Source organism: Oncorhynchus mykiss, chromosome 15, assembly GCF_013265735.2.
Source record: "Oncorhynchus mykiss isolate Arlee chromosome 15, USDA_OmykA_1.1, whole genome shotgun sequence".
In the NCBI taxonomy this organism is placed as follows: domain Eukaryota; kingdom Metazoa; phylum Chordata; class Actinopteri; order Salmoniformes; family Salmonidae; genus Oncorhynchus; species Oncorhynchus mykiss.
In genome coordinates this window covers 74187076-74203094 of record NC_048579.1, presented here as the reverse complement: position 1 = coordinate 74203094, position 16019 = coordinate 74187076, and the positions used below count along the sequence as shown (strand labels likewise).

The 16019-nt window shown below is 45.3% G+C and overlaps 2 protein-coding genes across 7 annotated transcripts in view; one reads left to right on the top strand and one right to left on the bottom strand.

Annotated features, from left to right (window-relative positions):
* Positions 1-16019, top strand: part of LOC110513406 (methionine-R-sulfoxide reductase B3, mitochondrial-like) — a 45931-nt gene that overhangs the window by 10034 nt on the left and 19878 nt on the right. Inside the window, exons 1-3 of one of the 4 annotated variants that reach the window (XM_036945357.1) lie at positions 4306-4441; positions 5344-5547; positions 13026-13134. In XM_036945357.1, coding sequence (XP_036801252.1) covers positions 5472-5547; positions 13026-13134 — 185 coding nt within the window. In that variant the 5' untranslated portion in view covers positions 4306-4441; positions 5344-5471. Of the gene's footprint in view, positions 1-4300; positions 4442-5343; positions 5548-13025; positions 13135-16019 lie in introns of those variants that run through there. The other 3 variants (XM_036945354.1, XM_036945356.1, XM_036945355.1) reach the window with 3 other exon arrangements.
* LOC118938854 lies at positions 3187-10014 on the bottom strand. 3 transcript variants are annotated; one of them, XM_036945351.1, is made up of 4 exons: positions 9391-10014; positions 6589-7338; positions 4993-5191; positions 3187-3637 (listed from the first exon to the last, which is right to left on the bottom strand). In XM_036945351.1, the coding sequence occupies exons 1-2, from the start codon at positions 9643-9645 to the stop codon at positions 6628-6630; spliced, it is 966 nt and encodes a 321-aa protein (XP_036801246.1). In that variant the 5' UTR covers positions 9646-10014; the 3' UTR covers positions 3187-3637; positions 4993-5191; positions 6589-6627. The 3 variants fall into 3 exon arrangements, with proteins under 3 accessions (XP_036801246.1, XP_036801247.1, XP_036801248.1); XM_036945352.1 differs by lacking the exon at positions 3187-3637 and having other exon boundaries at positions 4674-5191; positions 9426-10014; XM_036945353.1 differs by lacking the exon at positions 3187-3637 and having other exon boundaries at positions 4674-5161; positions 9426-10014.

Sequence of the window (16019 nt, the reverse complement as noted above, 5' to 3'; positions counted from 1 at the left end):
TCTAATAGTAGACTACAGTATTCTATCAGTCTAATAGTAGACTACAGTATTCTATCAGTCTAATAGTAGACTACAGTATTCTATCATTCTAATAGTAGAATAGTAGACTACAGTATTCTATCAGTCTAATAGTAGAATAGTAGACTACAGTATTCTATCAGTCTAATAGTAGACTACAGTATTCTATCAGTAATAGTAGACTACAGTATTCTATCAGTCTAATAGTAGACTACAGTATTATATCAGTCTAATAGTAGACTACAGTATTCTATCAGTCTAATAGTAGACTACAGTATTCTATCAGTCTAATAGTAGACTACAGTATTCTATCAGTCTAATAGTAGACTACAGTATTCTATCAGTATAATAGTGGAATAGTAGACTACAGTATTCTATCATTCTAATAGTAGACTACAGTATTCTATCAGTCTAATAGTAGACTACAGTATTCTATCAGTCTAATAGTAGACTACAGTATTCTATCAGTCTAATAGTAGACTACAGTATTCTATCATTCTAATAGTAGAATAGTAGACTACAGTATTATATCAGTCTAATAGTAGACTACAGTATTCTATCAGTCTAATAGTAGACTACAGTATTCTATCAGTCTAATAGTAGACTACAGTATTCTATCAGTCTAATTGTAGACTACAGTATTCTATCAGTCTAATAGTAGACTACAGTATTCTATCAGTCTAATAGTAGAATAGTAGACTACAGTATTATATCAGTCTAATAGTAGACTACAGTATTCTATCAGTCTAATAGTAGACTACAGTATTCTATCAGTAATAGTAGACTACAGTATTCTATCAGTCTAATAGTAGACTACAGTATTCTATCAGTCTAATAGTAGACTACAGTATTCTATCAGTCTAATAGTAGACTACAGTATTCTATCAGTCTAATAGTGGAATAGTAGACTACAGTATTCTATCAGTCTAATAGTAGACTACAGTATTATATCAGTCTAATATTAGACTACAGTATTATATCAGTCTAATAGTAGACTACAGTATTCTATCAGTAATAGTAGACTACAGTATTCTATCAGTCTAATAGTAGACTACAGTATTCTATCAGTCTAATAGTAGACTACAGTATTCTATCAGTCTAATAGTAGACTACAGTATTCTATCAGTCTAATAGTGGAATAGTAGACTACAGTATTCTATCAGTCTAATAGTAGACTACAGTATTATATCAGTCTAATATTAGACTACAGTATTATATCAGTCTAATAGTAGACTACAGTATTATATCAGTCTAATAGTAGACTACAGTATTATCTCAGTCTAATAGTAGACTACAGTATTCTATCAGTCTAATAGTAGACTACAGTATTCTATCAGTCTAATAGTAGACTACAGTATTCTATCAGTCTAATAGTAGACTACAGTAATCTATCAGTCTAATAGTAGACTACAGTAATCTATCAGTCTAATAGTAGACTACAGTATTCTATCAGTCTAATAGTAGACTACAGTATTCTATCAGTCTAATAGTAGACTACAGTATTCTATCAGTCTAATAGTAGACTACAGTAATCTATCAGTCTAATAGTAGACTACAGTATTATATCAGTCTAATAGTAGACTACAGTATTCTATCAGTCTAATAGTAGAATAGTAGACTACAGTATTCTATCAGTCTAATAGTAGACTACAGTATTCTATCAGTCTAATAGTAGAATAGTAGACTACAGTATTCTATCATTCTAATAGTAGACTACAGTATTCTATCAGTCTAATAGTAGAATAGTAGACTACAGTATTCTATCAGTCTAATAGTAGACTACAGTATTCTATCAGTCTAATAGTAGACTACAGTATTCTATCATTCTAATAGTAGAATAGTAGACTACAGTGTTCTATCAGTCTAATAGTAGACTACAGTATTCTATCAGTCTAATTGTAGACTACAGTATTCTATCAGTCTAATAGTAGACTACAGTATTCTATCAGTCTAATAGTAGAATAGTAGACTACAGTATTATATCAGTCTAATAGTAGACTACAGTATTCTATCAGTCTAATAGTAGACTACAGTATTCTATCAGTAATAGTAGACTACAGTATTCTATCAGTCTAATAGTAGACTACAGTATTATATCAGTCTAATAGTAGACTACAGTATTCTATCAGTTTAATAGTAGACTACAGTAATCTATCAGTCTAATAGTAGACTACAGTATTCTGTCAGTCTAATAGTAGACTACAGTATTCTATCAGTCTAATAGTAGACTACAGTATTATATCAGTCTAATAGTAGACTACAGTATTCTATCAGACTAATAGTAGACTACAGTATTCTATCAGTCTAATAGTAGAATAGTAGACTACAGTATTCTATCAGTCTAATAGTAGACTACAGTATTCTATCAGTCTAATAGTAGACTACAGTATTATATCAGTCTAATAGTAGACTACAGTATTCTATCAGACTAATAGTAGACTACAGTATTCTATCAGTCTAATAGTAGAATAGTAGACTACAGTATTCTATCAGTCTAATAGTAGACTACAGTATTCTATCAGTCTAATAGTAGACTACAGTATTCTATCAGTCTAATAGTAGACTACAGTATTCTATCAGTCTAATAGTATTCTATCAGTTTAATAGTACCAGTAGGCTTGTCTTTCTGTTGTTCCAGGAGAGCTGCTGTACTGGGAGCAGAATACAGTGTTCGCTGAGCTGAAGGTTCTCTGGGTCCCTTGGGACTGTTTCTGTCTCTTTAGGGGGAGAGAGAGCACTCAGCTTTAGTCCAGCCACAGAGCTCTGCCTCAGCTCTATATAAGGCCATAGTAGTTCTATATTAGTTCCAGAAGAAGCCAGCTAGCTAGGCTAACTTTTGTTTATCACGTTCCAACTCCTCACACATTTTTGTGGCGTTCAGCTTCATCCAGTTTTGTCTGCAGCTACGTTACTGCCAGGTCTTTGAACTGGTATTTCGGCTTGTTTTGGTCGTTTCTCAACAACAAAATGGTCCCAAGGGGTGCACGTTTCTGTCCTCAGGACCCCAAGGGGTGCACGTTTCTGTCCTCAGGACCCCAAGGGGTGCACGTTTCTGTCCTCAGGACCCCAAGGGGTGCACGTTTCGGTTTGTGCTCCAGCACTACACAGCTGATTTTCAAATCATCAACTAAAATCATCAAGCTTTGATCATTTGAATAAGCTGTGTCATGCTGGGGCACAAACCAAAACGTGCACCCCTTGGGGTCCTGAGGACAGAAACGTGCACCCCTTGGGGCCCTGAGGACCGAAACGTGCACCCCTTGGGTTCCTGAGGACAGAAACGTGCACCCCTTGGGGCCCTGAGGACAGAGTGTGGGGAAACACTGGCCCTGTATCTTCACCTAAATCAGAACATTTAAAGATAGCAAATGTGTTTTAAAAATAAATTAAGGACAGCTTTTAAAATGTAATTTTTATTTTATTTTTTAAATAATAATCAATCAGATAAATGTATCAGGCTCAGGTTTTGATCCAGTGACAGCTAGCCCTTTTGGTTGGACCTCCGACATAATGCTGTGAACCGTTTGAAAGGTTGTCTCGTTTCCTTCTCTACTTCTGCCACCCGCTGGTAGATGTTGGTACTGCGGTTCGACGGCTGAGTTCATCCTAGGAATGTTATCTCCTCATCCGAACAACAACAATTCAAAGTAAACCAGCAAGCCCTTTTTTTAGTCATGGCTAATATACTGAAGTATTCAACAAGTGTTCTGAAAATAACAGATCTACAACTCTAGTTTACCTGAACATGTCAAGGCTGCTTGGTTTGTTCTAACCATCTATGCATATCTCTCTCGGACACACACACCAGACACCACACACACACACACACACACACACACACACACACACACACACACACACACCAGACACCCCACACACACACACCCCACACACACTCATACACCACACACACTCACACCACACCACACTACACCACACCACCACACCACACACACACCATACCACACACCATACACCACACACACTCACACACCACACACACTCACACCATACACCACCACACCACACCACAACACACACACAGCAGGTAAAGCCTTGCTTAATAATCACATCTCCAGATTCACCACTAGATGTCCCTCCCTCCACACACTAACTCACTGTGCCCTCACACACACACGCTATCAATCTCTCTGTATCGCCACGACAGCTTGCTTTGTAACCTGTGAGGTCCTGAAATATGTGGCACTGTCCAACATCACACACACCACGCTCCTACTCAGCTACAACCCCCTCCCCCCTCTCTCTCTCTCTCTCCTTGTAGCTTGGTCTGTCTTTCTCTGATTGTGTGCCTGCCCTGCCATGGCTGTCCTGCTAAGGCGTGTGGGCCGTGTGGCTCTACAGTTGTCCCTGAGACAGACCAGGACCCCCCCCCAGAAGGCCCTGCTGATAGCCACTCTTCTAGGTAGAGTAACCACCACTTAACTCTGTCATACCCCCCGGTTAGAGGGACTGGGTGGGGGTAGAATCAGATGATGTCAGTCTCATCACACCCCAGTCCACCCCCCCCCCCCGTGCTACAGCCAGCGCAAATAGAGCCCCACAATGGAGCCGTCATAATACCCAGAAAACCTAGCGGTCAAACAGGGAAAAAGATTCCAATTGTTTTGAAAAATGAATTGTTTTGAAACATTATATGAAATTTAACCAGGCAGTGTCCAGAGGTTTATAGACAGACAGACATGCATCCCATTATGATACTTAACCAGGCAGTGTCCAGAGGTTTATAGACAGACAGACATGCATCCCATTATGATACTTAACCAGGCAGTGTCCAGAGGTTTACAGACAGACAGACATGCATCACATTATATGATACTTAACCAGGCAGTGTCCAGAGGTTTACAGACAGACAGACATGCATCACATTATATGATACTTAATGTAAATAATCTACCAGTAATAATGGACCCTAACATTCTGATCAATGTCGTCCTATAACTGTCTCATCCTCACCTCTGGGTCAACTTCAAATGGAGGGGAATATTTCATTCTGGATCAATGTCTTCAACATGGCCTCTGTCCTTCAAGGCTCTGTGTGTCTGTCTGTCCATTCTCCTCTTGTCTGTTAACCAATCGTCTTACAGCATCAGCCCTGTTAACCAATCGTCCTTCAGCATCAGCCCTGTTAACCAATCGTCCTTCAGCATCAGCCCTGCATGAAAAAGGTGGGACGTCGGTCGGTGGATGGATCAGACCCGTCTGTCTTTCCGTCTAACAGTGTACAGTGATTGAAATGTGACCTTTGACCTATGTGTTGTTGTTTCTCTCTCTCTCTCTCTCTCCCTCCTTGCCCCTCTCTCTCAGCCTGAGTAGCATAGCCCCCCATCCCTCCCTACATCCCTCCCTCCTAGACAGGGTGTGTCAGTCGGGCGTGTCCTTTCTCTCTCTCTCTCCTTCAATCAGCAGACAGGAGCAGCCAATCAGAAGCAGCCATGTCGGGGTTCAATCTGCTACACCTGATCACCAATGCCAAGCCTGTTACTCTGAAGCCATGTGGGCTCCCTTCAGGTTGAGCTGGGCGCTGTGTGATGTGCTGTGCCTGTCTGCTGTGCTCTGCTCTGCCCTCTTCTGGTTTTTAATCTCCTTGAGATGTGTGATGTGGTGTGCCTGTCTGCTGTGCTCTGCTCTGCCCTCTTCTGGTTTTTAATCTCCTTGAGATGTGTGATGTGGTGTGCCTGTCTGCTGTGCTCTGCTCTGCCCTCTTCTGGTTTTTAATCTCCTTGAGATGTGTGATGTGGTGTGCCTGTCTGCTGTGCTCTGCTCTGCCCTCTTCTGGTTTTTAATCTCCTTGAGATGTGTGATGTGGTGTGCCTGTCTGCTGTGCTCTGCTCTGCCCTCTTCTGGTTTTTAATCTCCTTGAGATGTGTGATGTGGTGTGCCTGTCTGCTGTGCTCTGCTCTGCCCTCTTCTGGTTTTTAATCTCCTTGAGATGTGTGATGATTTTTTTGTTGTTGTCTCCTGCCGAAAAAAACACTCCCCACCTACATTAGTATTTATGAAGTTAATATTTGATCATTATGGTAATTATTGTAGCATTGAAGTCCTTTTTCATAGGATGTTTACAGCCGGCAGGTTTATTTGCCATGTATAATAAATACATTGTAAATATTAAAATATAGAGATACAAAGGTATTTATTTGAAAGCTTGGTGATTGTGGTGTTTTACTGCAGTTTGGCAATAACAACCCTTCTCACATTCTGCTCAGCCGTCTCTTCTCAGCTACAACCCCCCCCCCCCTTCTCAGCTACAACCCCGCCCCCCCTTCTCAGCTACAACCCCCTCTCTGCCTTTTCAGTTGGTTAATGGAATAACTCACTGCTTGTCTTCCTTTTAGCATCTAACATACTGTGTTGTTTTTCTTTTTAAATGCTGTTTCTGCTTGACTAATGTCAACTTCTTTTATCCAGAGAGATTTGGGTTTTAGACGGCTAGAACTTTACGTTCTTCACGTCACACATGTACTTGTCTAATGTCAGAGGTTTAATATGGCTCTGTTAGTTTATTAGTTTATTGATTATACATTAGACAGGTTTCAGAAGCCTGTTTACCTGTTTAATTCCTCTGTGACCTGACGTTGTTGAATGGTCTCATTTCATTCGCTGTTTTGTGGCTACAAATACCCTAAAAGGATTGCTCACAGTCCTCGATGAAATACCACACTGACGCTCTGCTCGGTCTGGCTCCACACAGAGACCGCACTGACGCTCTGCTCGGTCTGGCTCCACACAGAGACCACACTGACGCTCTGCTCGGTCTGGCTCCACACAGAGACCGCACTGACGCTCTGCTCGTCTGGCTCCACACAGAGACCGCACTGACGCTCTGCTCGGTCTGGCTCCACACAGAGACCGCACTGACGCTCTGCTCGGTCTGGCTCCACACAGAGACCGCACTGACGCTCTGCTTGGTCTGGCTCCACACAGAGACCACACTGACGCTCTGCTCGGTCTGGCTCCACACAGAGACCGCACTGACGCTCTGCTCGGTCTGGCTCCACACAGAGACCACACTGACGCTCTGCTCGGTCTGGCTCCACACAGAGACCACACTGACGCTCTGCTCGGTCTGGCTCCACACAGAGACCACACTGACGCTCTGCTCGGTCTGGCTCCACACAGAGACCACACTGACGCTCTGCTCGGTTTGGCTCCACACAGAGACCACACTGACGCTCTGCTTGGTCTGGCTCCACACAGAGACCACACTGACGCTCTGCTCGGTTTGGCTCCCACAGAGACCGCACTGACGCTCTGCTCGGTCTGGCTCCACACAGAGACTGTTTGGGTTGGGAGAACCACCTAGAAGGAGGGAGAGATGGAGGGGGGGAGAGAGAGGGAGAGAGATGGTGGAAAAGGAGGGAGAGACAGACAGGTGGATGGAGGGAGGGAGGGAGGGAGAGATGGAGGGAGAGAGAGGGGGAGAGATGGTGGAAAAGGAGGGAAAGACAGACAGGTGGAGGGAGGGAGGGAGAGATGGAGGAGAGAGAGAGAGAGACCGATGGTGGAAAAGGAGGGAGAGACAGACAGGCGGGAGGGAGGGAGAGATGGAGGGAGGGAGAGAGAGATGGGGAGAGAGAGAGATGGTGGAAAAGGAGGGGGAGAGAGGGAGGGAGAGAGAGAGATAAAAAAGAAGGCCGAGGGAATGAGAAGCCATAAGTTTGACAAGTTAAAATAAGCAAGCGGGATAGCAGAGAACAAACCTTGCTTACAATTAGGAAACAATATTTACACTTGAGGTTGAAAAGCCAGGAAGTCTGAGAAATGTGCTAATTTGGAAGGTTGACCCCCAGCTACATCAGAGCAGGGACCAGGCTACAGTCACAGGGGATGCATTCCAGGGGTCCTCCCTAATGGCACCCTATTCCCTATATAGTGCACTACTTTTGACCAGAACCTATGGCACCCTATTCCCTATATAGTGCACTACTATTGACCAGAGTCCTATGGCACCCTATTCCCTATATAGTGCACTACTTTTGACCAGAACCTATGGCACCCTATTCCCTATATAGTGCACTACTATTGACCAGAGTCCTATGGAACCCTATTCCCTATATAGTGCACTACTATTGACCAGAGTCCTATGGAACCCTATTCCCTATATAGTGCACTACTATTGACCCGAGTCCTATGGAACCCTATTACCTATATAGTGCACTACTATTGACCAGAGTCATATGGAACCCTATTCCCTATATAGTGCACTACTTTTGACCAGAACCTATGGCACCCTATGGTGCCCTTAGAGGCCACATTCCAAGACGAGTTCTTTATTGGCTCTCAGAAGACACATGGAAACAGTGGTCGTTTCCCTCATTCACTTTCATCTCGGTAGGACCTCGTCCTTTGGGGCGGCAGGTAGCTTAGTGGTTAGAGCATTGGGCCAGTAACCAAAAGGTTGCTAGATCGAATCCCCGATCTCTCGAATCTCCGAGCTGACAACGTACAAATCTGTCGTTCTGCCCCTGAACAGGCAGTTAACCCACTGTTCCTAGGCCGTCATTGAAAATAAGAATTTGTTCTTAACTGACTTGCCTAGTTAAATGAAGGTAAAATGTTTTAATTCACTACACCCCTTCCCAAAAAACAGAGGGAGGGAGTACACCATCCCCCCTTACCCCACTCAGTCAGTCAGTCAGTAGGAGGGCACCCTCTACCATCCCCTTACCTCACACAGTCAGTCAGTAGGAGAGTACCCTCTACCATCCCCTTACCTCACACAGTCAGTCAGTCAGTAGGAGAGTACCCTCTACCATCCCCTTACCTCACACAGTCAGTCAGTCAGTAGGAGAGTACCCTCTACCATCCCCTTACCTCACAGTCAGTCAGTAGGAGAGTACCCTCTACCATCCCCTTACCTCACAGTCAGTCAGTAGGAGAGCACCCTCTACCATCCCCTTACCTCACACAGTCAGTCAGTCAGTAGGAGAGTACCCTCTACCATCCCCTTACCTCACACAGTCAGTCAGTCAGTAGGAGAGTACCCTCTACCATCCCCTTACCTCACAGTCAGTCAGTCGGAGAGTACCCTCTACCATCCCCTTACCTCACACAGTCAGTCAGTCGTGGAAGAACATGGAGGCAGTCCTGTTTCAGTTTAAACCAACATTCCACACACACACACACACACACACACCAACCCCCTTCCTAGTTCACCCCCTTGTGCGTAAAAAGTAACTTTCCCCCCACAGGACATAGAAAAGTGGGCATCAATGGAGTCCATTCACTTCCCTGCCTTTTAACGTCCCCTTGTATTTTCTCCATTCATATGGTTTCAATCTAACAGGCAGGAATTCTCCACATAGTCCACATGAGAAGACCCTCCCTCCCTCCCTCCCAAACCACACACACCTCCTCCCCAAAACCTGAAACGGGAACGACCTCACCGGCAGCCAGATTCCTGCTCCGCACGGGGAAAATCCCAACGTTCCAGAAATGGAAAAACAAAGTTACTTCCTTTTTAAAGAAACGACAATGGTTACCGAAGCCCCGGCAGCACACTACGGCTGCATTCAAAACGCCATTTACTGTTCCCCGTGTAGCGCCCATAAAGGCGTCGTCATGCTTCCCATTCCGAAAAAAAAGTTGTGAAATGTTTGTGCTCATATTATGACAATGATTGCGTGACGTTTTTTGTTGTTATCGGGCTTCGTCACACTTCTTTCCCCTCTCGAAGCAAGTGGAAGTTCAGGAGCTGAAGTCGACACCCCTTTGTCATGTCATTGGTCAACAGAATGGATTCTTCAATGAACTGTCATGTCATTGGTCAACAGAATGGATTCTTCAATTAACTGTTTGTCATTTAACGATAGACTAATTGTTTTCACGCTCATTTTTTTTCCACATGAGAAAATACTGCAGCAAACTGTTTTAGATATAAAATTGTGCGACTAAGATCTTGTTAAAATTAATGACAGATTTCTTGTTACTCAACATTACATACTTTCCACTAGATGTTGGAACATTGCTGCTATAACAGCCTCCACTCTTCTGGGAAGGCTTTCCACTAGATGTTGGAACATTGCTGCTATAACAGCCTCCACTCTTCTGGGAAGTCTTTCCACTAGATGTTGGAACATTGCTGCTATAACAGCCTCCACTCTTCTGGGAAGGCTTTCCACTAGATGTTGGAACATTGCTGCTATAACAGCCTCCACTCTTCTGGGAAGGCTTTCCACTAGATGTTGGAACATTGCTGCTATAACAACCTCCACTCCTCTGGGAAGGCTTTCCACTAGATGTTGGAACATTGCTGTGGGGACAGGCTTCCATTCAGCCACAAAAGCATTAGTGAGGTTGGGCACTGATGTTGTGCGATTAGGACTGGCTCACAGTCGGCGTTCCAATTCTTCTCAAAGGTGTTCGGTGAGGTTGAGGTCAGGGTTCTGTGCAGGCCAGTCAAGTTCTTCCACACTGATCTCGAAAAAATCATTTCTGTATGGGCCTCCGCTTCACGCTAAAACAGGAAAGAACCCTCCCCAAACTGTTGCCACAAAAAGTTGGAAGCACAGAATCGTCTAGAATGTCATTGTACGCTGTAGCGTTAAGATTTTCCCTTCACTGGAACTAAGGGGCCGGAAACCATGAAAAACAGCCCCAGACCATTATTCCTCCTCCACCGAACTTTACAGTTGTCACTATGCATTGGGGCTGGTAGTGTTCTCCTGGCATCCGCCAAACCCAGTTTCGTCCGTCGGACTGCCAGATGGTGAAGCGTGACTCATCACTCCGGAGAATATGTTTCCACTGGCGACAACTTTACATCCCTCCAGCCGACGCTCGGCGTAGCGCATGGTGATCTCAGGCTTGTGTGCGGCTGCTCGGGCCGTGGAAACCCATTTTCATGAAGCTCCCGACGAACAGTTATTGTGCTGAAGTTGCTTCCAGAGGCAGTTTGGAACTCGGTAGTGAGTGTTGTAAACGAGGACAGATTATTTTTACGCGCTTCAGCACTCGCCGGTCCCGTTCTGTGAGCTTGTGTGGCCTACCACTTCACGGCTGAGCCGTTGTTGCTCCTAGACGTTTCCACTTCACAGTAACAGCACTTACAGTTGACCGGAACAGCTCAAGCAGGGCAGAAATCTGACAAATGAACTTATTGGAAAGTTGGCATCCTATGACGGTGCCACGTTGAAAGGACATTCTACTGCCAATGTTTGTCTATGGAGATTGCATGGCTGTGTAATCGATTTTATACACCTGTCAGTAACGAGAGTGGCTGAAATAGCCAAATCCACTAATTTGAAGGGTTGTCCACATACACTATACACAAAAGTGTCTTAGAATAATTGTGACTATGTTGAGGAAGTGTATACTGGCTAAGGCGTGTCAAGATGGACAAAACCGTACTATTGTCTCTTTTTTTCTAATTTTTCAAGCAAAGGTCTTTTTTTTAAGGGACTGTGGCGAGCACGCTTGTTTGGTTGGATAAGGCACCAGCCGAACCGAAGCATGTGGGAGCCTTAAGACTCTGGTCTAAAGTAGTGCCCTTTGTAGGGAATAGGGTGCCATTTTGAGATGCAACCCTACTAAGGACTCAGCAGTGATTTCCTTGCAGAAGAAGGCTGTGACGATGGTGATGGTGATCAATGGAGGAGATGAAGGAGGGGGAATGAGAAGGCATCATACAATGTTAGGAAATTACCATCCAGTTTCAGCCTGTCATTATAAACCTGCAGTCAGCGACGTCTCCTTAACAAAATGGCGTACTGATGGACATCTAGCTCCCCTGTCCCGCCTCTCATCTAGCTCCCCTGTCCCGCCTCTCATCTAGCTCCCCTGTCCCGCCTCTCATCTAGCTCCCCTGTCCCGCCTCTCATCTAGCTCCCCTGTCCCCCCTCTCATCTAGCTCCCCTGTCCCCTGTCCCGCCTCTCATCTAGCTCCCCTGTTCCGCCTCTCATCTAGCTCCAATGTCCCCTGTCCCGCCTCTCATCTAGCTCCCCTGTCCCCTGTCCCGCCTCTCATCTAGCTCCCCTGTCCCGCCTCTCATCTAGCTCCCCTGTCCCTCCTCTCATCTAGCTCCCCTGTCCCCTGTCCCGCCTCTCATCTAGCTCCCCTGTCCCCTGTCCCGCCTCTCATCTAGGTCCCCTGTCCCCTGTTCCGCCTCTCATCTAGCTCCCCTGTCCCGCCTCTCATCTAGCTCCCCTGTCCCTCCTCTCATCTAGCTCCCCTGTCCCGCATCTCATCTAGCTCCCCTGTCCCTCTCATCTAGCTCCCCTGTCCCCCCTCTCATCTAGCTCCCCTGTCCCTCTCATCTAGCTCCCCTGTCCCCTGTCCCTCCTCTCACCTAGCTCCCCTGTCCCTCTCATCTAGCTCCCCTGGTCCCGCCTCTCATCTAGCTCCCCTGTCATCTCGGGTTAACCCAGAACTGAAACCTTGAGTACATTTGGGGTCACAAGCTTTGACTTTTACATATCCTCTGTCCACTAGAGATGTTTACCTAGACTATATTTGAGTTGTTAGCTTTGTGGAATCAGTCTGGTCTGCTCCAGGACATGCTTTGGCTGTAGCACCCCCCCCCCCCCCCCCCCCCCCCCCCACACACACACACACACACTAACTGTAGAGACTGTCATGATCAATGCAAAAACAGTGGTCAGTTCCAGGCAAGAGTCAAGTAATTACAATCTAAAAACCAAAGTTTTCATTCACACCTCCCCACTTGTATGACATTTAGTTTAATGTTGATGAAGTGATGAACGAGTGCTCGTCTTGCCTGGAACCTGAGTGATATGAGAGCAGTGCCTGAGTATCTTGTTTAGACAAGGGAGTGTGATGAGTAGCTAGGGTCCTGAGTTTCTCCTGACCTGGGAAAACTCCTGGCCCTAGTGGTGATGATTTATAAATAATGATGAGGGACTAGTAAAGGCAGAAGGGGTCAGGGGGGAGACAGAACGGAGGAGACGCACCGTCCCTCACCACCCCTCCCTCCCCCTGACCACAGTAGTGGTTCTGAGACCTTAACTCTTCCCTTCTCCTCCTATAGGAACCTGCCGGACCAAGAAGACATGGCCCAAGTCCTTCTCTCAGGAGGAGCTGAAGAAACGTCTCTCCCCCATTCAGTTCCATGTCACCCAGGAGAAAGGAACAGAGAGGTATAGCCCCCCCCCCCCCTTCCCCAAAGCCTACAGTATGGGACCCCCAAAGCCTACAGTATGGGACCCCCAAAGCCTACAGTATAGAAACCCCCAAAGCCTACAGTATAGGGACCCCCAAAGCCTACAGTATAGGGACCCCACAAGCCTACAGTATAGGGACCCCAAAAGCCTACAGTATAGGGACCCCCAAAGCCTACAGTATAGGGACCCCCAAAGCCTACAGTAAAGGGACCCCCAAAGCCTACAGTATAGAGACCACCAAAGCCTACAGTATAGAAACCACCAAAGCCTACAGTATAGAAACCACCAAAGCCTACAGTATAGGGACCCCCAAAGCCTACAGTATAGGGACCCCCAAAGCCTACACTATAGGGACCCCAAAAGTCTACAGCCTACAGTGCATTTGGAAAGTATTCAGACCCCTTGACATTTTCCACATTTTGTTACGTTACAGCCTTATTCTAAAATGGATTAAATAGTTGTTTTCCCTCAATCTACACACACTACCCCACAATGACATCACAATACCCCACAATGACATCACAATACCCCACAATGACATCACAATACCCCACAATGACATCACAATACCCCACAATGACATCACAATACCCCACAATGACATCACAATACCCCACAATGACATCACAATACCCCACAATGACATCACAATACCCCACAATGACATCACAATACCCCACAATGACATCATAATACCCCACAATGACTAAGCAAAAACAGGTTTGTAGAAATGTTTGCAAATGTATAAAAAAAAAATATATACTGATATCACATTTACATAAGTATTCAGACCCTTTAATCAGCACTTTGTTGAAGCTCTTTTGGCAGCGATTACAGCCTCAAGTCTTCTGGGGTAGGACGCTACAAGCTTGGCACACCTGTATTTTTGGAATGTCTCCCATTTTTCTCTGCAGATCCTCCCAGAGTTCCTGAGCGCTCTGGAGCAGGTTTTCATCAAGAATCTCTCTGTTCTTTGCTCTGTTCATGTTTCCCTCGAACCTGACTAATCTCCCAGTCCCCGTCGATGGAAAAACATCCCCACCAGCATGATGCTGCCACCACCATGCTTGACCATAGGGATGGTGCCACCACTATGCTTCACCATAGGGATGGTGCCACCACCGTGCTTCACCATAGGGATGTTGCCACCACCGTGCTTCACCATAGGGATGGTGCCACCACCGTGCTTCACCATAGGGATGGTGCCACCACTGTGCTTCACCATAGGGATGGTGCCACCACCGTGCTTCACCATAGGGATGTTGCCACCACCGTGCTTCACCATAGGGATGCTGCCACCACCGTGCTTCACCATAGGGATGGTGCCACCACCATGTTTCACCATAGGGATGGTGCCACCACCGTGCTTCACCATAGGGATGTTGCCACCACCGTGCTTCACCATAGGGATGCTGCCACCACCGTGCTTCACCATAGGGATGCTGCCAGGTTTCCTCCAGACGTGGCTTTTGGCATTCAGGCCAAACAGTTCAATCTTGGTTTCATCCGACAAGAGAATCTTGTTTCTCGTGGTCAGAGTCTTTAGGTGCCTTTTGGCAAACTCCAAGTGGGCTGTCATGTGTCTTTTACTGAGATGCTGTCCTGAGGTGCTGTCCAGAAGGACAACCATCTCCACAGAGGGGCCCTGAAGCTCTGTCAGAGTGACCATCGGGTTCTTGGTCACTTCCTCTGACCAAGGCCCTTCTCCACAGATTTCTCAGTTTAGCCAGGAAGCCAGCTCTAGGAAGAGTCTTGGTGGTTCCAAACTTCTTTCATTTAAGAACGAGGGAGGCCACTGTTCTTGGGGACCTTCAGTACTGCAGAAATGTTTTGGTACCCTTCCCCAGATCTGTGCCTCGACACAATCCTGTCTCTGAGCTCTTTCATGGCTTGGTTTTTGCTCATGACATGCACTGTCAACTGTGGGACCTGCCTTTCTAAATCATGTCTAATCAATAGAATTTACCACAGGTGGATTCCAATCAAGTTGTAGAAACATCTGAAGGATGATCAATGGAAACAGGATGTACCTGAGCTACATTTTTGAGTCTCATAGCAAAGGGTCTGTAAATGCTTATGTAAATAAGTTATTCCTGTTATATTTTTGCAAAGATTTCTAAAAACTTGTTTTTGATTTGTCATTATGGGGTATTGTGATGTCATTATGGGGTATTGTGATGTCATTATGGGGTATTGTGATGTCATTATGGGGTATTGTGATGTCATTATGGGGTATTGTGATGTCATTATGGGGTATTGTCACGTCATTATGGGGTATTGTGATGTCATTATGGGGTGTCGTGTGTAGATTGATGAGGAAATTGTTTTATTTGAATCCAACTTTAGAATAAGGCTGTAACGTAACAAAAAGTCAAGGGGTCTGAATACTTTCCAAATGCACTGTACAGTAAAGGGCCCCCCCAAAAGCCTACAGTATACAGTCCACTGACCCCAGTAGTTGGAAGAGGGAGGAAAGTCAATCAAGTCAATTCATTTAGGGGGGTATATATAGTGTACAACAATAAGCATTTCTGTAAACACCAATGAAAAGGAAAAGATGTGTAAGAATTATTGCGTAATTATAGTAATTAAGATACGTGATTTTTTGTTGTTGTTGTTGTGTGTCATTTTTCCCCAAACACAACGTTCCAGAACATTCCTGTGTCACATCGACATTAAAGCTTGGCTGGCGTATCCTAACGGTCCTAGCTGGGTCCACACTAACCCGTCTTTAGAGGCTGCAGCGTGTCTAGGCAGTCGGCAGCAAAACTGTTGTTTGCTGTAAAATAAGGGGGAATTCTCAAAATGGGACCATATTCCCCAATGGGCTCGGTCAAAAACAGTGTTCTATATAGGGAATA